Below are 24,107 nucleotides of genomic sequence, written 5' to 3'. Positions count from 1 at the left end.
TCTTCAGTCACCCCCAGGATCCAGCACACTGTTGGGTAAGTGGCACTTGCTTAATACATTTTTTTTGTCTGCAAGATTGATAGAAAATGAAAAGAGAAGGAAGCTGTTATGTGTGTATGCATTTAAGCAGTGGCTGGCATAATGCCCACTCTGTAGATCTGTGAAAGAAACAACCTTTTACTTACATTTAATCTTAGCCCAAACTACCCAGTTGCTGGATAGAGCATGGAAGGCTGGGCATTAAATCCTAAGCCTGAACAGCATGGTGTAGACAATCAACCACAAGGGTAACAAGTCCCCATTTCTTTTTTTCATCACTAACCCACTTCCCATTCCTCCCGGGTACCTCATTTGTCCAAATCCATTTAAAATCTGTTTTATTTACACAAGACTTTTGACGAATCACTCATTTTCCTGGGAAAACAGGAGCAGAGGGGTACAAAGAGCTTAGAATTTGTGTGTTTAGATTTAATTCTGGGTACAGTAAGAAGACATTGGAGGATATATTTTTAACAGCTTTATTGAGTTGTGATTTACATACCATAGAAACCATCCATTTTTGGTATACAGTAAGTTCCCTACACGTTGTGAACTTTCAAAGATGCAAACCTGTGTTCACATGTCCAATCATGTAAATTAGTTCACGTGTCTGACGTGCATTGTTATGTGGGCGCATCTTCTACAAGTGGTTGTACTTTTGTGTACTTTACTGTACAGTACTGTATAGAGCACAGTAGTAAGTATCTTTATTTCAAGCCCAGGATGTCCAGAAGCGTAAAAGCAGCAGTGATGCAGCTGATACTGCTAAGAAGCACCAAACGTTGTACTGTACTACTGTACTTTTCAAGGTACTGTACTGTAAGATTAAAAATGTTTATTTTTTGTGTTTGTTTTCTATGTATTATTTGTGTGAACAGTATTATAAACCTATTACAGTACTTTTCTATATAGCCAATTGTGTTAGTTGGGTACCTAGGCTAACTTTGTTGGACTTACGAACAGATTGAACTTACAAACGTGCTCTTGAAATGGAACTTGTTCATATGTAGGGGACTTACTGTACAATTCAATGACTCTTAGTAAATGTACAGAGTTGTGCAACTATCACCACAATACAATTTTAGAACATCCCCAGCATCCCCAAAAGAGCCCTTATGCCCAGTATCAGTCCATCTCTCTTCCCACACACTGGCCTAGGCAACCAGTAATATATATTCTGTCTCTATAGATTTGCCTTTTCAGGACATTGCACATAATTTAGCATATTGTCTTTTAGGCTCATACACATTGTACCATATATCAGTATTTCTTTCCTTTTTATTGGCAAACAGTATTCCATTGTATGGATATACTGCATTTTGTTTATTCACTCACCACATGAACATTGGGGTTGTTTCCACCTTTTGGCTCTTATGAATGCTGCTCTGAACCTTTACATATAAGTCGTTGTGTGGAAATATGTTTTCATTTCTCCTGGTTAGATTCCTAGAGTGAAATTTCTGGGTCATATGACAAGCATGTGTATAACTTTTTAAAATAATGCAAAACTGTTCTCCAAGTTGGTTGTGCCAATTTCCATCCCCAGAAGCAGGGTATGAAGGTTCCAATTTCTAATCCTGTTGAACATCTTCTTCATGCATTTAGTTGCCATCCATCTGTCTTCTTTGGTGAAGTGTTTATTCAAACCTTTTGCTCATTTTTCAGTTGGGTTATATATTTACTTATTGTGAATTTTGAGTGTTCCTTATATATTCAGGATACAAGGCCTTCAACAGATACATGCTTTGCAAAGATGTTCTCCCAGTTTGCAACTTGTCTTTTCATTTTCTTAAGAGTGTCTTTTGAATTGCAGAAGTTTTTAATGTTGATAAAGAAGTCTTACTCATCAGTATTCTTTTTTTATGGATTGTGATTTTTATATCACATAAAGAAAAACCTTGCCTAAGCCAAAGTCACAAAGATTTTCTTCCAGAAATTTTAAGTTTTACATGTAGGCCTATAATCCATTTTCACTTAATTTCTGTATATGATGCAAAGTATAGGTTGAAGCCTTTTGCTTGTTTTTGCATGTAGATATCCAGTTGTTTCAGGACCATTTGGTGAAAAAGCCATTCTTTCTCCACAGCATTGCCTTTGTATCACTGTAAAAAAAATCAGCTTTCCATATTTGTGGGTTTATTACAGGACTCTCTGTTCTGCTCCATAGGTCTATTTGTGTATCTTTATGCCTATACTTCACTGTTTTGATTACTACAGCTTTAAAATAATTATTTAAACAGGGATTGTAAGTTCTCCAACTTTGCAATTCTTCTTGAGAGTTGTTTTGGCTACTCTAGGCCCTTTGCATTTCTATGTGAATTTTAGGTTTCACTTATCAATTTCTACAAAAATGCCTGCTGAGATTTTGATAGGATTTCCAAGGTACCACACTGCATTTAGACAGCTTTCTTTTGAATAGTGTTAGCATAGTGTATCTTTTCACCTTTACTTGTTCCCTTATATTTAAAGTGGGATTCTTATAGGCAGTCCGCAGTTTGGTTTGTTTGTTTGTTTGCTTGTTTTTTCCAATCTGGCAATCTGCTTTTTAATTGAGGGTGTTTAGACTATTTATATTTAATATGCTTGTTGATATGGTTAGGTTGAGATCTACCACCTTTTTGTTTTCCATTTATCTCATCTGTTTTTTGTTCCCATTCCCCTCCCTTTATGCCTTCTTTTGGATTAAGTATATTTTATGGTCCCATTTGATCTGTTTTTCTGACTTATTAGATATTATTCTGGTTTTTATTATTTTAGTAGTTGCTTTAGAGTCTATAATATACATCTTTACTTGTCACAGTTTATCTTCAAGTGATCTCATACTACTGCAGATATAGTATAAGAAACTTACAGCACTGTAGTTTTATTTCTCCCTTTCTGCCCTCTGTGCTATGACATTGATGCACTTCTTGGTTTAAACTGTTGGTTATCTTTTTAATGAATTTAAATAATAAGAAAAAGAGTCATTATATTTTTCCGTGTTTGATGCTCTGTATTCCTCTGCTACTATTTTCTTTCTGCGTGAAGAGCATACTGTAACATTTATCATAGAGCAGGTTTGCTGGTGATGTAGCATCCCAACTTTTCTATGTCTCAGAAAGTCTTTATTTCACCTTTGTTTTTAAAAGTTATTTTCAATGTGTAAAGAATTCTATATTGGCAGAGGTTTTTTCTTTTTTTTTTCCCAGTACTTTAAAAATAATATGCCACTGTCATCTTGCTTCGATCCTACTTCTTTCCTCTTGGGTAGCATGCCTTTTTTCCTTGGGCTGCTGTTAAGATTTTCTCTTTATCTTTGGTTTTGAGCAATTTCATTGTGATATGACTTGGTGTAGTTTTCTTCCTGCTTCCCATGCTTGAGACTTGTTGAACATTTTGGATCAGTGCATGTATAGTTTTCATCAAATTTGAAACATTTTCAGTTATTAATTTTTCAAATATTTTTCTTTTCTTCCTCCTTCTTCATCTCCAGTTACATGTACTTTTAGCCACTTGAAGTTGTCCCACAGTTTGCTGATGCTGTTTATTTTTTTGACCATTTTTATCTATATATTTCATTTGGGAAACTTTCTATTGGTATGTCTTCATGTTCATTAATCTTTTCTCCTTTATTGTCTAAATTGACTAATGTAGTTTTCACCTCAGACATTGTAGTTTTCATCTCTAGATATTTTATTTGGGTATTTTTCATCTCTCCCACAACTTTACTTAATGTGGCCAGTATTTCCTCAAGCTTTCTGAACATATGAAATGCATTTATAATAACTACTTGTATCCTTGGCTACTAGTTCTATCAACCATGTCATTTCTTGGTTAGTTTTGATTTTTATTCTCAACATTGTGGATTGCATTTTTCCTGCTTCAAATTGCACACCTGGCAAGGTTTGGTTGGATGCCAGACATTTTCAAATTTACCTTGTTGACTGCATATTTTTGCATTCCTATAAATATTCTTGAGCTTCCTTATGGCATGCCATTAAGACACTTGGAATCTGTTTTATCCTTCTGGGCCTTGCTTTTCAGCTTAGTTAAGTGGGACCATATCAGCATTTAGTGTAGAGCTCATTTTCCTCATTACTGAGGCAGAACTTGTCTTTGTACTCTAATGCTATACAAATTGTGAATATTTTCTACCTTTGTTGTTTGGAACAGTCACTATACTCAGCCCTTTGTGGACTCTGATCACTGTTTCCTCTAATCCTTTGAGGTCTTTCTTTCCTTGGCTTCAGGTAGTTACTTTCCTTACACACATGTGCTGATCAATAATTCAGTGAGTACTTGAGGGGGAGCCTCTGAAAATTGTAAGCATTCTATCTCTACACAGGTCTCCCCTCTCCAAAACTCTTTCCTGTGAACTCGAGTTTCCTTGGATTCTCCAGACTCATATCTCCATTTCCTCAATTGAGGGAGATGGCCAGGCTCTGTCTGAGTTCCCCATCCCTGTCTTGCAGTCTAGAATATTTCTCTAGGCAGTAGGATGGGGCAATCTTCAGGCTCATCTGAGCTTTTCCATCTCTCAGAGATCACTGACCTTACTTGCCTGATATCCAATGACTTGAGCACCACTTTTTTTTCATATATTTTGTCTTGGTGTTTTTGTTTGTTTTGCTTTTAGTTATTTTGCATAGGTGGGTAAATCTGGTCCCTGTTACTCTATCTTGACTAGAGTGGAAGTGAAAGTTATTCCCCAAATTTGGTTTTAAAGGACCAGATTTCACCATTTAATACACACATATTTTATATTTTAAAAATCTAAAGTCAGGATGTGTCTTAAATACAATTCTACCTTACAACTGCCATTGGCCAAGAGGGAATTGTGTTATTGTTCATGCATTGGCACATGCGAACTTGGCCATGGCTGTTCATATTATCATCCCTTCAATTGAATTATGTGCATGATTATCACTGTATGTGTTGAGTTTAATTGACATTTAAAGTATCTTCAAAACGAGTTCATCATGGTTTTCCCTTGAAATAAAAAGTTATTGTGTATGAGAAATGACTCAGACTAGAAGAGTCTGATTAAAATAGTGTCTTAAGTCAGTCTACCAGAGCTCTTTCAAAAACTATTAAATGAACATTTAAATTAAAAGAAAACATTTTGTCATAATATAATAGGTAGCATTTTTCTCTTAGTAGTCCATAAGATAATGTGTACCCTATGTCCAATGGCATTTTAGATTCAATTAAATACAGTAGCCAATTAACTGGGATGTTTATTGGTAAAGCTAATCCAACTTGCTTCCAAATTAACAGTGGTTAAAACAAGACAGAAGTTCATTTCCCTCTCACATTATCAGTCTGGGAACAAGTGACCTGTGGTTTGTGTGGTTATTCCATGTTGGGGACTCAGGCCCTTTTTATATTGTTGCTTCACCATGTGCAGGGTGTAGCCTTCATCTACAGGGTTGAAGATGACTTGATGTTGTGTATACATGTTAGGCAGTGGGAAGAGGGCAAAGGAGAAGTGAATGGCACACTCCTTCCCTTTAGGGTCACAGCCTAGATGTTGCACATATCACATGTGTTTTCATCCCACTGGCCAGAACATTGTCACATGGCCACAAACAGCTGCAAAGGAGAGAGGGAAATACAGCCCTTAGTCAAGGTGTCACATGCCCAGATGAAAATCAGAGGTTCTATTATTATGGACGGGGGGAAAATGAATAAGGTGGGGGGGACAAGGAGCATCTGATCTGTGTTCTGTGTGACCCTAGGGTTTTCAAATTGTTGGAGCTGCCTATAGAAGGAATGGATTGTCTAGAGAAATAGTGAGAGCTCTGTGACTACGTTGTTCAAGGAAGGCCTAATTGAACACTTGGAAGTGATGTTATAGAAAGCACTTAAGCAGTGGTTGGCAAAGGGACGATAGATGCCTTTGAAGGTCCCTCCCAGCCTGGAGAGTCACATGTGCTCAGGTCCTACCCACATTGGTCTGTGAGTCCCACTGGCTGTATGTGAATCACTTGTCTGCCGTCTGTGCCAAGGGCTTGGCTTCACTGAAAATGCCCAAATACATACAGAGAGCTCCAGATAAAATTCTATTTAACCCCCAGAGATCAGGGATGGGGCATGGGGGTGGGCAGAGCAGCAATAACTAGTCAAAGCTCTTAATCAGATCTTGATGGTGGTAAGATAGAGCTGCTGGGTGAGTCAGGCAGAGGTTGTTTAAGAGAGAAATGAGACCAGCTCAGGGTGCATTCTGTTACAGGTCTCCAGTTGGGGCATCCCCTAAGCTTCCCCATTGTTCCTCCTTTCTGAGTACAAGCACAGATAACAGGTGCCCTCATGCACTACTGGTGGGAGTGTGAAATGGTGTAGCCATCTTGCACAGCAAATTGGCACTGCTTACATGAAATAAGAATACACGTTACCTGTGCGCCAGATTTCCCACTCCTGGGATATAGCCCCCTAAATTTACTCAGACAGGTACAAGAAAATTCATCAAAGTATTGTTTGTGGAGGGGGGATATAGAAACAAAGTGAGAGTTTATCCTTGGAAGGGTGGACAGGTAAAATGTGGTGGATGACCACACTTAGAAGCAAGGAATCCTGTATCTTAACATCAGAGTGCCATGTGAAAACTATATGTTATCATTAGTCTATACCGTGTGTGTGCGTGCGTGTGTGTGTGTGTGTGTGCACGCACGCGTGTGCCCAGGCACACGTGTATTAGTCAGCTTATTCTGCCACAAAGCAATAACACATTCTGGGTGGCTTAAATAGCAGACATTTATTTTCTCACAATTCTGGAGGCTAGAGATTCACGATATAGATACCAGAAATTTTGATTTCTGGTAAGGGCTCTCTTCCTGTCTTGTAGATGGCTGCTTCCTCCCCATGTCCTCATTTGGCCATTCCTCTGGTCTTGTGTGGAGACAGAAAGAGCTCATGCGTCCCTTCCTCTACTTATAAGGACGTCAATACAACCAGATTAAGGCTCTACTGTGATGACCTCATTTAACCTTACACCTCCCTAAAATTCTCTCTCCAAATATTTTGGAGATTAACCTTATACCTCCCTGAAAGTTCCCTCAAAGTACTTTGCGGGTTAGGGCTTGAACATATGTATATTAGGGGACTCAATGCATTCCATAACATTCCTCCCTATGCCTCCCACCAAATGCATGTCTTTCTCACATGCAAAATTCATTCATCCCTTCCCAACAGCCCCAAATGTCTTAATGTGCTCCAGAACCTATGTCCAGTCAAAAGTCTCATCTAAATATCACCTAATTTAGGTTTGGATGAGACGTGAGTTATGATTCATCCAAAGGGCGAAATTCCCCTCCAGCTGTGAAACCAGACAAATGATCTGCTTCCCAAGTATAGTAATAGGACAAGCATAGGATAGGCATTCCCTTTTGAAAAGGGAGAAACCAGAAAGAAGAGAGGGATGATAGATCCCAAGAAAGTGCAAAACTTAGCAAGGCAAATTTCATTAGATTTTTCAGACTGGAGAATAATCTTTGGCTGGATGCTTTGGGCAGTATCACCCCCACCCTCACAGCCCCTTGCTGTTGCCTTTCTCCTGAGGCAGTAGTCAGGGGAAGCCTGTCCTACTGAAACTGAGGAGGCAACAGCCTTGCCCCCAGGGCCTGTTAGGTCTAGACCCAATGGTGGGAATGGCAGCCCTGATGATCTCTTAATCACCTTTGGTGTCATTCTTTCCTTTACTTGAAGGATGAAGCATGTTTGCAGCTAAGTAACTCTATTGTCCTGCCTTGTAGATTCCAAAAACTTTCCTTTATTTCATCCTCCCTCTGCTCCCCTTGGTCCATGCTGACAGTGCCTGTGCTTGTATAATCCCATCTCTGTTCCTGACTTCTGCTGAGATACCTAATTAAAATAATGAGTAATCTCCTCAAGGAGTGGTTTTCTAGCCACATCCTTGGTGTTCTCTCCAGAAGATGCTTTATATTTTTTGCAATATGGATAGAACGAGAATTTTTCAAATCTTCAAGTTCTGGTTCACCTTGCTTAATGATTCTGCTGATTTCTCTCTCTCCTCTTGCATTTTACTATAAGCAGCTGAGCTTCACATTCACCACTTTGCGTAAAAATCTCCTCAGCTAGATATCTAATTTCATTGCTCACAGGCTCTACCTTCCACAGAAGACTAGAACAAAATTCAGCCAAATTCTTTGCCACTTTATAATAAGGATCACCTTTTCTCCAGTTTCTAATGACACGTTCCTCTTTTCTCTTTGAGACCTCACCAGGAGCATCGTTAATGTCCATGTTTCTACCAACAGTCACTTCAATGCAATATAGGCTTTTTCTAGCATGCGCCTGAAACCTCTCCCAGCCTCTACTCCTCATCTAGTTCCAAATACACTTCCACATTTTTAGGTTTTTATTAAAGTAGTACCCCACTTCATGGTACCAAAATCTGTGTTAATCTGCTCAGTCTTCCACAACAAAATACCACAGACTGGGTGGCTTAAACAACAGACATTTCTTTTCTCACAGTTCTGGAGGCTAGAAGTCCATGGTCAAAGTGCAAGAAAATTTGCTTTCTTGTGAGAGCTCTCTTCCTGGCTTATAGTCAGCTGCCTTCTTGCTATGTCTTCACATGGCCTTTCCTCTGTGCATGTAGAGACAGAGAGGAGGCAACCTCTGGTGTGTCTTCTTCTTCTTCAAAGGGCACCAGTCCAATTGGATTAGGGTCCCACATTTATGACCTCATTTAACCTTAATTACCTCTCTAAAGGCCCCGCTCTAAACACACTCACATTGGGGATTAGGGCTTCAACATATGAATTTTGGAGGGACACGATTCAGTCCATAACGCTCACACTCTCTAGATCTCTCTCTCTCTCTCTCTCTCACACACACACACACACACACACACACACTCTCTTTCCCTCTCCCTCTCCTCCTTCCTCTCCTTTTCTCTCCTTAATATACATCAATAATTTACCATTGAGAAGAGCACATGCAACACAATAAATAGGCATTAAGTAGTTTTGAATGGTTGCCTATGTGGGGCGTAAATGGTGTAGGAAATGGGGATAAAAGGGAAGGAAGGCATAAGGAAGGAAGGAAGAGGAATTACACAACAGAGAGGCCTTATCTACAGAGAAAAAAGAGGGTGAAATTTAAAAATATTTGAAATAATGGCTGAAGACTCTCCAGATTCGTCAAGAGATATACGCCAAGTGATTCAGAGAGGATAGACTCATAGAAATCCACACCAAGACACATCATGGTTAATGTCTGAAAACTAGGGACAAAGAATGCCTTAAACAAGTCAAAGAGAAATTACACCTTACCTATAGGTGAAAATAGTTTGAATGACAGTGAATTTCTCATCAGAAAATATAGAGGCCAGAAGGAAGTGGCACAAGATTTTTCAAGTCCTGAAAGAAGAGAACTATCAACCGCAAATACTACATGTAGCAAAAATATCCATCAAGAATGAGGAATAAATTAAGACATTCTCAGATGAAGAAAACTAAGGGAATCTGTCACCAGCAGATCTACCCTAAAATAATAATAGCTAAAGGAATCTTTCCTAAAAGAAGACAACATGGAATATCAGGAAGGAAGAAAAACCAAGAGAAAGAGTAAAAATATAATTAAAATACATTACATTTTCCTTCTCCTGTTTAGTTTTCTAAATCATTTCTGATGGTGGAAGCAGTAATATGGTTCTCTACAAACATAACTCTTATGTAGGAGAAATATTTCAGATAGTTATATTATAAATGGTGGAGGGTAAAGGGGGCAAAAAGGGAGGTAATGTTTCTACTCTTCACTCACCCTAATAAAAAGATGACACAGAAGACTATGATAAATTATGAAATATAATACCTAGAGCAACCACTGAAAAAACTATAGAAAGAGATACACTTAAAAACAGTATAGGTAAAATGTAATTCCAAAACACATTCAATTAAAGATAGGAAGGCAGCAAAAAGGAAACAGAGAATCGAATAAGAGAGAGATCAAATAGTAAACAAAAATTAAATGATACACTTAAGTTCTAACTTATCAATAAGTACACCGGATATAAATGGCCTAAATATTGCAATCCAAATACTGGTCAGCCAAGATGATTAAAAAATATGACCCGTCTATGTGCTGTCTACAAGAATCTCACTTCAAATATAAAGATATAGGTATGTTGAAATAATGAAAGAAGATATACCATGGAAACATTAATCCAAGGAAAGCAGGAATGGATATATTAATATCAGATAAAGTAGACTTCAGAGCAAAGAAAATTACTAGGTACAGAGAGGTACATTAGATAATGACAAAAGTGTCAGTCTGCCAAGAAGACCTAGCAGTCCTAAATGGGTATACACCAACAACAGAACTGTAAAATATGAGAGGCAAATCTGACAGAACCAAAGGAAGAAATAGACAAAGCCACAATTATAGCTGGGGTCTTTAACATACGTCTGTCATTTGATGGAACTAGACAGAAAATCAGCAAGGGTATAGAGCTCCACAACACCATCAATGACAGGATCTAATTAACATTTATAGAACATTCCACCCAACAACAGGATATACATACTTTTCAAGTGTCCATGGAACATATACCAATATAGATAGACCATATTCTGGGATACAAAAAAAAATTCTTAACAAATTTAAAAGACAGGGAATACAGTGTGTTCTCTGGCATTAATAAAGTCAAACTAGAAATCAAGAAGTCAGAAAAAATACCAGGAAAAAGGTAATAATAAAAAAAATCTAAAATAACGCATGTTTCAAAGATGAAGTCTCAAGTGAAATAAAAATACATTGAACTGAGTGAAAATGAAACATATCAAAATGAAAAATGAACATATCAAAATGGGATGATGCAGAAGCAGTGGTGAAAGGGAAATTTTTAGCACCAATGTTTACTTTAGAACAGAGGAAATGCCTCTAATTAATAATCTAAGCTCCTACCTCAAGAAACTAGAAAAGAAGAGCAAAATAACACCGAGGCAAGCAGAAAACAGGAAATAATACAGATAAGAGCAGATATTGATGATTAAAAACAGAAAGAAAAGTAGGGAAATCAATGAAACAGAAAGCTTAATGTTTGAAAAAATACATAAAATTGAAAAACCTCTAGCAACCCTAACCAAGAAAAAAGAGAGAAGACACAAATTACAGACATCAGGAATGAAACAGAAAATGTCACTACCAACCCCACAGACTTCAAAAGAATAGCAAAGGAATACTATGAACAATTCTACTCGTGTAAATTAAACAAGTTACATGAAATGGACCGATTCTCAAAAAACACTACCACAACTCACCTGATATAAAATAGATAATTTGAATAACCCTGAAACTATTTAGAAAATTAAATTTGTAAAGTAACAACCCCCAAAACCAGAACCTCCATGCCCATTTGGTTTCACTGGAGAATTCTAACAAATGGTTAAAGAGAATTAACCCTATTTCTTAACAGTCTCTCCAAAAAGCAGAAGTGGAAAGAACACATCTCCATTTATTTTATGAAGCCCTTAATACCCTGAAACAATTTCAGGCAAAGACAATACAAGAAAATTATAAATTAATATCCTTCATGATTGCAGATGTAAAAATCGTTATCAAAGTATTAGCAAATAGAATTCGGCAATATATTAAAAAAGAATTGACACCATGACCAAGAGGGGTTTATTCCAGAGATGCAAGGCTAGTTTGTTATTCAAAAATCAATCAATATTATTTATCATATCAAAAGGCTAAAGAAGAGAAATCGCATGACTATGTCAATTGATACAGATAAAGCACTTGACAAAAGTCGGCACATATTTATGATAAAATCTCTTTTAAAAACTAGGAATGGGGGTGGGGGGACTTTCTCAACTTGATAAAGTACATCTACAAATACCCTTCAGCTAGCTAACAATACACTTACTTGTCAAAGAATGAATGCTGTCCTACGTAGATCACGAGCAAGGCAAGGATGTCCACTCTCAGCACCGCTAGTCCATATAGCACTAGAGGTTTTAGGCAGGACAATTAGGCAGGAAAGTAAATAAAAGGCGTACAAGATGGAAAGGAAGAAATAAAACTGTTTTCGTTTGCAGATAACATGATTTGTCTATGTAGGGAATCCTGATAAGTCAAAAACAAAACAAAAAACCAAAAAACTCCTACATCTAATACGTGAGTCAGCAAGATTGCAGAATGTAAGATCAGCATTAAAAACAAATAGCAAATATGCATGTGGAAACTATAATTACAAAACATGAAACCACTTACAAGCACTCAGAAACATGAAATACCTAAGTGAAACAAAGATTTAACAAAAGATGCATAGGACTTTTATGCTGAAAACTACAAAATGCTAATAAAACAAATCAAAGGAGATCTAAATAGAGAGAGACACTGTATCCAGGGTTTGGAAGATGAGTCAATATAGTAAAGATGCCAATCCTCCCAAACTGACGTACAAATTTAATAAAATTCCCATCAAAATGCCAGAAAGATTTTTGGTAGATATAGACAAAATTATTCTAAAATTTATATGGCAAGGCAAAAGAACTAGAATGGCCAAAAGTATTTTGAGATATAAAAATAAATGGGAGAAATCACTCTTCCTGATTTCAAAGCTTATTATATAGCTACAGTGATTAAGATTGTGTGATACTGGGCTTCCCTGGTGGCGCAGTGGTTGAGAGTCCGCCTGCCGATGCAGGAGACACGGGTTCGTGCCTCGGTCCGGGAAGATCCCACATGCCGCGGAGCGACTAGGCCCGTGAGCCATGGCCGCTGAGCCTGCGCGTCCCGCAACGGGAGAGGCCACAACAGTGAGAGGCCCGCGTACCACAAAAAAAAAAAAAAAAAAAAAAAAAAAAAAGATTGTGTGATACTGACAAAGGGACAGACACATAGGTAATTGGAACAAAATTGAGAATCCAGAAATTGACCCACACAGTATGGCCAACTGATTTTTGACAGAGGTGCAAAAGTAATCCGACAAAGGAAGGACAGTCTTTATAGCAAACGGTACTGAAGCAATTGCATATCCATAAGCAAAAAAAAAAAAAAAAAAAAGAATCTCAACCTAAACCTCAAACTCTGTACCAAAGTTAACTCAGAGTGGATTGTAGACATAAATGTAACTATAAAACTTTCTGAAGATAACATAGGAGAAAATTTGCAGACCCTAGAGCTTAGTGAAGACTCTTAGACATGACACCAGAGCATTATCCATAATATATATATATATATATTATGAAGTCCTATATATATATATATATATAGGACTTCATCAAAAAAACAGTTTTAAGTGTTCTGCTAAGGACCTGGTTAAGAGGATGAAAAGGCAAGCTAATAAATGGGAGAAAATATTTGCAAACCTCATATCTGACAAAGCACTCATATCTAGGACACATAAAGAGTTCTCAATACTCAGCCCTGAGTAAACAAACAGTCCAATGGGCCAAAGACATGCACAGACATTTTTTGGAAAAGGACATACAGATGGCAAATAAGTACATGAGAAGATGTTCAGTATCACTAGCCACTAGGGAAATGCAAATTAAGATCACTTTGAGGTATCACCATATACCTTTTAAAACAGTTCAAGCAAAATGGCTGGCTGCATAGAGGAACTAGATCACTCATATATTGTTGGCGGGCATGTGAAACGGTACAGCCGCTCTGGGAAACAGTTTGGCAGTTTCTCAAAAAACTAAGCATGGGGCTTCCCTGGTGGCGCAGTAGTTGGGAGTCCGCCTGCCGATGCAGCGGACGCGGGTTCGTGCCCCGGTCCGGGAGGATCCCGCATGCCGCGGGGCGGCTGGGCCCGTGAGTCATGGCCACTGGGCCTGCGCGTCCGGAGCCTGTGCTCCGCGGCGGGAGAGGCCACAGCAGTGACAGGCCCGCGTACCGAAAAAAAAAAAAAAAAAAACCACTAAGCATGCAATTACCACACAAACCAGCAATTGCAGTCTTGGTCATTTATCCTAGAGAAATGAAAACTTACGGTCACACTAAAACTCGTAGTTGCATATTCATAGCAGCTTTATTCATAATCGCCAAAAAGTGGAATCAGTCCAGATGTCCTTCAGTGGACATTGTTTAGACTTGTCAGTGCATGGTGATAATAAAGAGCAGACCAACTTTAATTGGTTCTTTTTTTTTTTTATTTCTCTGCACACAATGCACCTCTTTATTTTCCGCACCTGAGGTGGACTGCTCTCACTGCCCGGCCCTTGGTAAACTACTGCTGAGAGGTAACAGTGGTACCGTCAAAGGCTGCAGTGACACCGCTGTCCCTCCACTAAAGCATGGGCCGGGCTCCCCGCCAGCCCCTGAGAAACTGACTTTAGAAATAGCAGTAAATAGAGGCTATTTCTGAACTCCATCTTCATAACCCTGCTTCTTTCTCATAACGAGGAGTCTTAGCCCTTCTGCCCCTTAGTCAGGGTCCCTAGTCCTTGCCATTTCTTGCCACAGTGGACAATAGGAAAAGGCTCCACCTGCTACTCCACCTGCTACCTACCTGCTACCCACCATCTACCTCCGACCCATTCTCCAGGTCTTAGCTTAGATGTCACATTCTCAGTTTCTCAGGGGAGCTTCCTGTGACAGCCCCCTTGACTACAGTGCCCCTCAGACTATGTTAGAACCCTTTGGTGTGTCCTTCCATTGCATTCTGCATTTCAACCATATTACTTATCACTTAGTTTTACATGTGTTCAGGGTCTATTTTCCTCATTAGATGAAGATTCCTGTCCACAGGCTGTCCTGTTCTCTGCTCTATCTCTAGCACCTAGTACAGTGGCTGGCACGTGATAAATGTTCCATAAGTATTTGTTGAATGAATGTATCTTCAAGCCTTCTATAATTGGTGCATAATCGGTGCTCAATGAATATAATTAAACTATAAATATAGTTGTTATTCTTATTGTCCAAGGGCAAATAGCTAGTCAGGGGCAGAACCAGGAATCATACCCACGTCTGAATCTAAAGCCCATGTTCCTTTCAAATTATGGCTCTGCCTGCAGAAATGGGTTCTAGGCCTAGCAGTGCCACAAACTGGCTGTATGAGTCAGGGTGAGACACTATATCACTCTGAATCTCAGTTTTCCCATCTGTAAATTGGGGTAGGGCTAGGTGAAGTTTAGACTGCACTGTATGCAATCTAGAGGAAGAGAATAGAAGTCTAGATGGGAGGGGGCTCTAAGTAGTGGATTAACTGACCAGTACAAATCACTATCATCCCTCTGCAAGGCAGTTGAACAGGTATACCGAGAACCCTCAATATGTTTACGCCCCTTAGTCTGGGTAACCCCAGTCAGGCAGTGTGGAGTAGTGGGTGGTGTTAGAGAGCCCTGGGTTCAAATCACAACATCCCATTTACTGCAACTTACCATCCTGAACTCCCAATTTCCTTCTTTACAGATGGGATAATAACACCCATCCTTTTAACCTTTTCTAAGGTAAAAGCAATATAATAACTTGAAAAGAAAATTTTGAATATTGAAAGAAAAATTTCGCCTGTCATCCTACCCACCTTACATAATTCTTTCTGTGGTTCTGTGCCATTGAGGGCCACCTCTTGAGGCAGGAGCCACAGGCAATGCTGAAGAAAGGAGAGAGAATGAACACAGAAGCAGGCTGAGGTCAGAGGCCGGAGGCCAGGGTGTGGAGCAAGAGTAACCATGGGATGGGCTGGGGCAGAGGAGAAAGCCAGCTACTGAGGCAGAATAAAGGAGATGCCTAATCTGAGTAATGGATGATGGCTAGACAGAACCTGAGAACCAGAGAGTAGAGAGTGAGTGGGAGGGCATCAGTGTGCCCTAGAGGGGCTTCCTTCCAAAGTTTTGTGGCTCTTTCACTTAGGCAGGCTTCAGTGGTCTCAAAGATCCTTGAAACTGTACTCTTGCCAATTCCTTTTGTTTAGTCACATGCACGTGTATTTTGAAATTGCAATCCTAGTGTATATACCTTTTCATGGAGTATCTTCAACATTTTCCATGTCACAAGTCTTCATAATGATGCCTTTTAGTGGCTGCCAAATATTCCAATTTTGCCCATAGACCAGAAAGCATATCCCTGTGTATTAACTTTTTGCTTCCTTGACTTATTTCCTTATAATAAATTGCTAGGTGTGGGATTACTGAGCCAGAGGGTATGCAATTGGGATTTAACAACCAGAAATAGGTTTTATGCTTTCTAGGAAAAGAAATGAGCTGCAGTTCTTCCCGTCTCCTGCCTCTTCTGGAACTGATGAGGGGACCCTATAGAGCTGTGTGGTCCAATATGAGAGCCATTATCCCCATGTGGCTGTTTAAACTTAATTTTAATCAACTGAGTAAAATTAAATAAAATTCAAAATTCAGTTCCTCGGTTGCACTAGCCATATTTTGAATGCTCAGTCGCTTCATGTGCCTAGTGGCTACTGTATTAGAAAGCATAGATACAGAAAATTTCCATCATTGTAGAAAATTTATTGGATAGTGCTGCTCTAGAGTTTCTCAAGAGGTCATGGTTGGCATCTTGGGTGGGAGTTATTTGTGATGTGGGACTTTCCTGTGCATTGAGAGGCTGTTTAGCATTTCTGGCCCATATCCACTAAATGCCAGTAGTGCTCTCCCTTGAATAAATCTAACAGCTAAAACCTGCCCCATGTTTTCAAATGCTCCATCAAGGAACAAAATCATCCCCATTCAAGACCCACTGAGCTTTTAGCTTAGAAGAAAGAATCTCCTGCCTTTGTGGGGACGGCTTCAGGCTGCCTCTGCCTGAAGAGAGGGAAGCTTAGAAAGATGGCTTAACAAGATAGCCCTGGCTCAGAGCCTAACTCTGTACTCCATTTCTCTAACTCTGTACTCCATTTCCCTAACTCTGTACTCCATTTCCCTTTTCCTGCCTTCTCCTGCTGGTCTGTTTCCTCCTTTGGGGGAATGGCAGGAACAAGACCCTGCAGATGGAAAAGATCAAGACCCGTTTGAAGGCTGAGTTTGAGGCCCTTGAATCAGAGGAGAGGCACCTGAAGGAATACAAGCAGGAGATGGACCTCCTGCTACAGGAGAAAATGGCCCATGTGGAGGAACTCCGACTGATCCACGCTGATATCAATGTGGTATGTGGCTGGCTGCCTGAAGCCTATTTCTGGGCCCTTTGAGGAGGAATAGGCAGTGGTGAGTGCTGTGGACTCTCCTTGAGATATGGCTGTGGCCGATTTGGGGGAGTAGGCATCAGGCTATGGTGAAATGGAAGAATCCAGGAGTTCTGAGATCCAGCCCTGGCTCTGTCACTGATCGACTGTATATCACTGGACAAGTTCCTTCTTCTCTCGGGGCCTCATTTTCCTTTTCTGTACCATGAGAGGAATTCAGTCACCTCTGAGGTCTCACTCAGCACTGATGTGCTCTCATTCTGGGAGTCTAGAAGTTGAGAGCTAGCCTTGGGGAAAAGCAGAGCAGGCAGGTGCCTTGGGGATCTAACTTAAATTTAGGGCTCCAAAGCTTCCAACTAAGCCAAACAAACCATCTCTGCCAGCCTACCCAACTGGGGCTCCCTCATTACAGTCTCTCTTTTGGAGACCCTTGGAATGTGGGGAATGAACTGCCTGCTATGGTGATAAGCCCCCCACTTTATAGAGTTATTAAAGCAGAGTCTGAATGATCACCTGTCTGGGCTGCAGTATTGGTGATTCCTTCACCAGGAGGGAGGTTGGAGGTGCTGACCTGTAAGGCCCTTTCCAACCCTTAGAGCCTATGATAATGAGAATTTTTTTTTTAAATCACGTTTGAAGGAGCTAAGTTTCTATTCTTGGGAGACTCATTTCTGTGGCAATATCTACTTCCTGTTATTGCCAGGCCTAGGGTCTTAAAGGAAATATGAATGCAATTTGGACAGTAGTTACCTGGGATTGTCTGTGTCACAAGATCACAGGATATCAGGGTCTCATGAGGAGTTGGCAGTTCTGCTGCCAGCTAACTAAGGATAGAGAAATAAACAAGGTATTAGTCACAGAGGGGCTGAAAATCTGGGCCAGTGGATCTCCAACTTGAACATGCCTCCTGAGTCACCTAGAGGGCCTGTTAAAACACAGATTGTTGGACTTCACCGCAGAATTTCTGATTGCTTATATCTGGGGTGGTGCCTGAGAATTTACATTCCTAATGAGTTCCCAGTTGACGCTGATGCTGCTGATCTGGTAACTGCATTTTGGGAACCACTGATCTAGGAGAAAAGCCACTGGTCTGGGAGGCAGAAGCCCTGAGTCTTTATGTAGTCTTTGCTCCTAGGAAGCATTTCTCTGAGGAAGTTACTTCTCTCTGAGTCTCAATTCTCTGATCTGTAAAATGGTGGTGGGGTGCACTACATGAACTCTAAGGGCCATTCCAGCTCTAAGATGCTATATTTGAATAATAACTACCACTAATTGAGCCTTTACTCTGTGTTAGCCCCTGTACTGAGCGCTTATATGAATTCAATCGTTGAATCTTCACCAAGATTATATGAGGTAGGTATGAATGTTACCACCATTATACAGATGAAAAAACTGAGGCTTGACAAGAGTCACATAGAATACATAGTGGGTTGAGGACTTGATCACAGATTGGTTTGGCTCTGGAGCCTGTGCTATTATCCACTCAGCTGTACAGCCTCGCTGAGAATCTTGGAGTCTTTTCTCTGTGCTTGCCTCACTCTGTGTTCCAGATGGAAAACACCATCAAACAGTCTGAGAATGACCTAAACAAGCTGCTAGAGTCTACCCGGCGGCTACATGATGAGTATAAGCCGCTGAAGGAACATGTGGATGCCCTGCGCATGACTCTGGGCCTGCAGAGGCTCCCTGACCTATGTGAAGAGGAGGAGAAGCTCTCCTTGGAGTAAGCTGCCTGCCTCCTGTCCCTGCAACATACACCACAGACACACACACACACACACACACACACACATGTATATATACACACACGTATATATACACACATAAAGCCTGGTCTGAAAGTCAGGGTACCCAGTCCTAGCCCCAGGCCTGTCAGTGGCCGACTCATTGCATGACCTTGGGTAAGTCTCTGTGTTGGGCTGTTAGATGATTAGACTAGAATTACTAGATGGCTTTTAAAGTTCCTTGTGCAATTTTGACAATACAAGACTATGTCTATGACTCTTTGTGTGTGTATGTGTCTGTGACTCTTAAGAGGTCACTTTCCAAGTCAAGGTCTAGAAGGGGTGTCCAGAAACCTTGAACACACAGAAGGGTGAGCTTTCATGGCCTCCAGGGGCTAGCCTGGAACTTTTATCTTAAGACCCAGAGTTAAGAACTAGGCTTACTTTACAGAGACACAGAGCTCATTTCAGTAGAAGGAATACAAGGGAACATACTTCCTTAAGGTAGAGCAGGCTGCCTGTGGAAGTGGTGAGCTTCTTATTCCTAGAGGTATGCCAGCAGAGGCCTGAGAACACTTAATAGGAATACTGCGAAGGAACATGGGATGGAGGGCAGACAAATGCCCTTTGAGGACTTGGCTAGCTTTGGGATTTTTTAAATTTTTCTGGGCCTGTCAGAGCCAAGGAGCAGGAGGAGTACCCTTCCCAACACACAGTGGGCCTGGTACCCAGGGAAAAGAGCCTTGGGCTGGAGAGGGTGCAGGAACTTCCTACAGTGAGCCACAGCCTAACCCCCTTCGTTCTGTAGCATGGAGTCCTTAAGAGGGGCAAGGTTCTCCTTGCTTTCAGAATGATCCAGCTAATGTCTCTCATCTCCAAAGTTACTTTGAGAAGCAGAAAGCAGAGTGGCAGACGGAGCCTCAGGAGCCCCCAATCCCTGAATCCTTGGCCGCCGCAGCCGCTGCCGCCCAACAACTCCAAGTGGCTAGGAAGCAGGACACTCGGCAGACAGCCACCTTCAGGCAGCAGCCCCCACCTATGAAGGTGAGTGAGCTGGGTATGGACTGTGGAGGAAGCAAGGTATCCTCAAGCCGCCCCATGGAAGGTTGGGTCTGGGGCTTTGGCCTTACTTATTTGGGGTCTTCCTAAAACAGCCTTCGCTTGGGACACAGAGGAAGGGGTGGTGTGTATGTGTGCTATAGTAGAGCCACTGGTCTTGTTGCCTCATATTCCCAGAGAGGTTAGAATGCAGGGAGATTGGCAGGCTCTGCTAAAGTATAATTTTCAGAAAGTTAGAAACGTGACTCGGACAAATATATAGTGAATGTGTGTCATTAACAAGGGAGCCAGCAGCATCACAAAGCTGGTTCCAGAAGCATTAGAGGAACGGATAATTATATAGTCAAGAAAAGAAAGGAATGCCAAAATAAGTTTGCAATGTTAAATCCAGAACTGGTTAATGTCCTACAGGAAAATAATGTCCTACAGGAAAATAAAACTGTAATCTTTAGGATTACCTTTTCTTTGTAACAAAAATAATTTGCATCTCTACTGGGCAAAAGCCATTTGTGCCTTATCAACATTAAGTCACAGCATCTGGGCCCTGATCAATAGTAAATAGTCAAATAGTATACTATTTAATGGAAAAGTATTTATAGCCAGTGGAACAGAATAGAGAGCCCAGAAATAAACCCACTCACCTACGTTCAATTAATCTTCGACAAAGGAGGCAAGAATATACAGTGGAGACAAGAAAGTCTCTTCAGCAAGTGGTATTGGGAAAGCTGGACAGCTGCATGTAAATCAATGAAGTTAGAACACTCCCTCACACCATACTCAAAAGTAAGCTCAAAACAGCTTAAAGACTTAAATGTAAGACATGATACCATACAACTCCTAGAAGAGAACACAGGCAAAACATTCTCTGACATAAATTGTACCAGTGTTTTCTTAGGTCAGTCTCCCAAGGCAATAGAAATAAAAGCAAAAGTAAACAAATGGGACTTATTCAAATTTATAAGCTTTTGCACAGCAAAGGAAACCATAAACAAAAATGAAAAGCCAGCCTAAGGAATGGGAGGAAATATTTGCAAATGATGCGACCAACAGGGACTTAGTTCCCAAAATATAAACACAGCTCATACAACTCAATAACACAAAAACAAACAATCCCATCAAAGAATGGGCAGAGGACCTCAATAGACATTTCTCCAAAGAAGACATACAGATGGCCAATAGGCACATGAACAGATGCTCAGCATCACTAATTGTTGGAGAAATGCAAATCAAAACTACAATGAGGTATCACCTCACACCGGTCAGAATGGCCATCATTAAAAATTCTACAAATAACAAATGCTGGAGAGGGTGTGGAGAAAAGGGAACCCTCCTACACTGTTGGCAGGAATGTAAATTGGTGCAGCCACTACGGAGAACAGTATGGAAGTTACCATATGATCCTGCAATCCCACTCCTAGGCACATATCCAAGGGAAAACTCTAATTCAAAAAGGTACATGCACCCCAATGTTCATAGCAGTACTATTTACAATAGCCAAGACGTGGAAGCAACCTAAATGTCCATCGACAGATGAACGGATAAAGATGATGTGGTACATATATACAATGGAATACTACTCAGCCATTAAAAAGAATGAAATAATGCCATTTGCAGCAACATGCATGGACCTAGAGATTATCATACTAAGTGAAGTAAGTCAGACCGAGAAAGACAAATACCATATGATATCATTTATATGTGAAATATAAAATATGATACAAATGAACTTATTTACAAAACAGAAACAGACTCACAGACATAGAAAACAAACTTATGGTTACCAAAGGGGAAAGGGGGTGGGACAGGGGTAAATTAGGCTTTTGGGATTAGCAGATACAGACTACTATGTATAAAATAGATAAACAACAGGGTCCTACTGTATAGCACAGGGAACTATATTCAATATCCTGTAATAAACCATAACAGAAAAGAATATCTATCTATCTATCTATCTATCTATCTATCTATCTATCATCTATATCATTTTGCTGTATACCAGAAGCTAACACAACATTTTAAATCAACTATACTTCAATTTTTTAAATAAGTAGTAAATAGTCAAACAAAGAGACATTCTCCTAGGGCAAGGGTCAGCAAACCAGAACCCATAGGCCAAGTGTGACCTGCTCCCTGTTTTTGTAAATAAAGTTTTATTGGCCCCCGCACATGCCTGCTTGTTTATGTATTGTCTATAGCTTCTTTTATGTAAGGCAGTTAGAGCTGAGTAGTTGCAACTAAAATCATATGACCTGAAAAGAAAGTCCAAAATATTTACTATCTTGGCCTTTACAGAAAAAGTTTATTGATACCTGTTCTAGAGAATTAAATAATCCTTGAGTGAGTGAGCCTGTTAGACCATGCTCCAGTATAATGCTTAATGAATATGCAATTCACATTTTGCCTTATTGCCAAATTTTGGATATTTTTCTTCAGTACCCCTCTTTGACTCTCACTCCCTTATATCCTTTGCATCCCTTACATCCAGCACAGATCTTGCTACTTGGGACTCACTGCTTGGGTCTTGCTCCTTCCTGTTGGGAAATCGCAATTGCTTGTGGGGGCCCCTGGGAAAGATGAGCCATGGCCTAGAAGAATCTGACCACTAACTTGCTTTGTCTTGTGCCCCCCACCAGGCCTGCTTGTCATGTCACCAACAAATTCACCGGAATGCACCTATATGCCCTCTGTGCAAAGCCAAGAGTCGGTCCAGGAACCCCAAAAAGCCAAAACGGAAGCAGGATGAATGAAAAGAGGGAGAACACTTAGAGCTCTGCTGCTCATAACCCCTCCCCTTGGCCAGAGTGATTGATGTCTCCATGTGAAACAACCCTTCCCCACCTCTACAAAGTCTCCTATTTAATGTGATGGAAGCACAACCCCTCTCTCACTTTGCTCTTATTTCTTTTTGCTCTTGGAGTTTCTGGTTTAGGAAGAGATGTGGTTCAGGTGCTAATGACAGTTGTGTCTAAAGATCCCTTCTCTCTCACCCACATTTCAACCCCTGCCCTTGTTTGGAGCTAAGGGAAGGGCGGAAGTCCCAGATGTGATTCTCTGTCTCTTGTGCCTGAGGCCTGGGGCCTAAGGCCTGAGGGCCTGGGGAGACCCATATCTTGTTTCAGGTGAAGGCTCCAGTGTGCCCCCTCCCTGTACCTTTGCCTTAGGCTCTGAAGGGACAACAAGTCTTCTTGCTGGACTTTTCAATAGGCTTGGTGCATTTATCTGCCCCACCCGCAACCTCATCTCATCCTCAAGGCCCGGAGGTAGCTTGGACAAGCTCTCCTTTTTCATATTCATTTGGGAGGCCTGGCTGTTATTATTGAGCTCACCACCCCACCACCTGGCAGTTTCCCAGATATATTAAAGTTCTCAGGTACCAGGCTATGTGTCTGGGGATCCTAAAATCTGTGGGCTTTTCTCCCATAATAAACCCTAGCTTTTGAAAATCAGTAGCAGATGTTCCCCACAGTGAAATCAGGGAGCCAGACCCACTCCACAAGTCCTGCCTAACTCGTTGCCTAAGTCATTGGTCTGAGGGTTCTGCTATCGGGGCTGCCTTAGGCTGGAGAGGCCCCAGGCTGACATTTGTGTCGACTTTTGTTCAAAACCATTACTCTGGCACTTACTCAAATGGTATATCTTAGAGGTCAGAGTAGTGGGTTGAGATTCAAGTGAATGCCAATCACTTTACACATGCAGGTAGGTGGGATTTCTACTCCAGTCTCTCTTCTCTAAGGCAGCCTCAGCTCAGGCCAGCTTTTGGCCACCCCTTTTTCTGTGGATTGTGTAGGTGGATTTCCCTCTCAAAAGAAAAGGCACCAGGCTCCCCAAGCCCTACAGCTCTTCCCTCCTCCAAAGCCACATCTCTAGTCAAGTCACTCTCAAACTTAAGGGACAGGGATTGGGGCTGGCTGACTGAAAAAGTGTTAGCTCCTGGCTGGGGAGGGGGGATATTTTTCCTTCCTTTCTTAGCTGTAGTTTTAAGTTGCCACAGCGTCTGTGTGTTCATAATATATAAAAGGTTCCTCTTCTCTTTGAAAGTAAGAGCGTTATGTCTGTACAAATCCTTTTAAATAAACATTTGTTCATTGGAGTAAATGCTGACTCAGTGCCTACAAGTACCAGGTAACAGAAAAGATGTAATGCCCTTTCCCCTTCTGGGTAGCTCTTCTTTACTCTTATTCACTCCACCCTACAAG

The 24,107-nt window shown here is 40.7% G+C and overlaps 1 protein-coding gene across 3 annotated transcripts in view; it reads left to right on the top strand.

Moving 5' to 3' along the window:
* Positions 1 to 23,221, top strand: part of ZC4H2 (zinc finger C4H2-type containing) — a 34,105-nt gene extending 10,884 nt beyond the window's left edge. For 2 of the 3 annotated variants that reach the window (XM_079911419.1, XM_079911418.1), the window contains exons 2-5: positions 16,921 to 17,092; positions 18,679 to 18,851; positions 19,734 to 19,896; positions 22,545 to 23,221. In XM_079911419.1, the coding sequence (XP_079767545.1) occupies positions 16,921 to 17,092; positions 18,679 to 18,851; positions 19,734 to 19,896; positions 22,545 to 22,658 (622 nt within the window). In that variant the 3' untranslated portion in view covers positions 22,659 to 23,221. Of the gene's footprint in view, positions 1 to 16,920; positions 17,093 to 18,678; positions 18,852 to 19,733; positions 19,897 to 22,500 lie in introns of all 3 variants that reach the window. The other variant, XM_079911420.1, reaches the window with a different exon arrangement.
* Positions 23,222 to 24,107: the final 886 nt, after the last annotated feature.

The sequence above is a fragment of the Stenella coeruleoalba genome (genome assembly GCF_951394435.1).
Source record: "Stenella coeruleoalba genome assembly, chromosome: X".
In the NCBI taxonomy this organism is placed as follows: domain Eukaryota; kingdom Metazoa; phylum Chordata; class Mammalia; order Artiodactyla; family Delphinidae; genus Stenella; species Stenella coeruleoalba.
The sequence above is the reverse complement of the archived record's forward strand: the minus strand, read 5'-3'. Positions and strand labels throughout refer to the sequence as shown.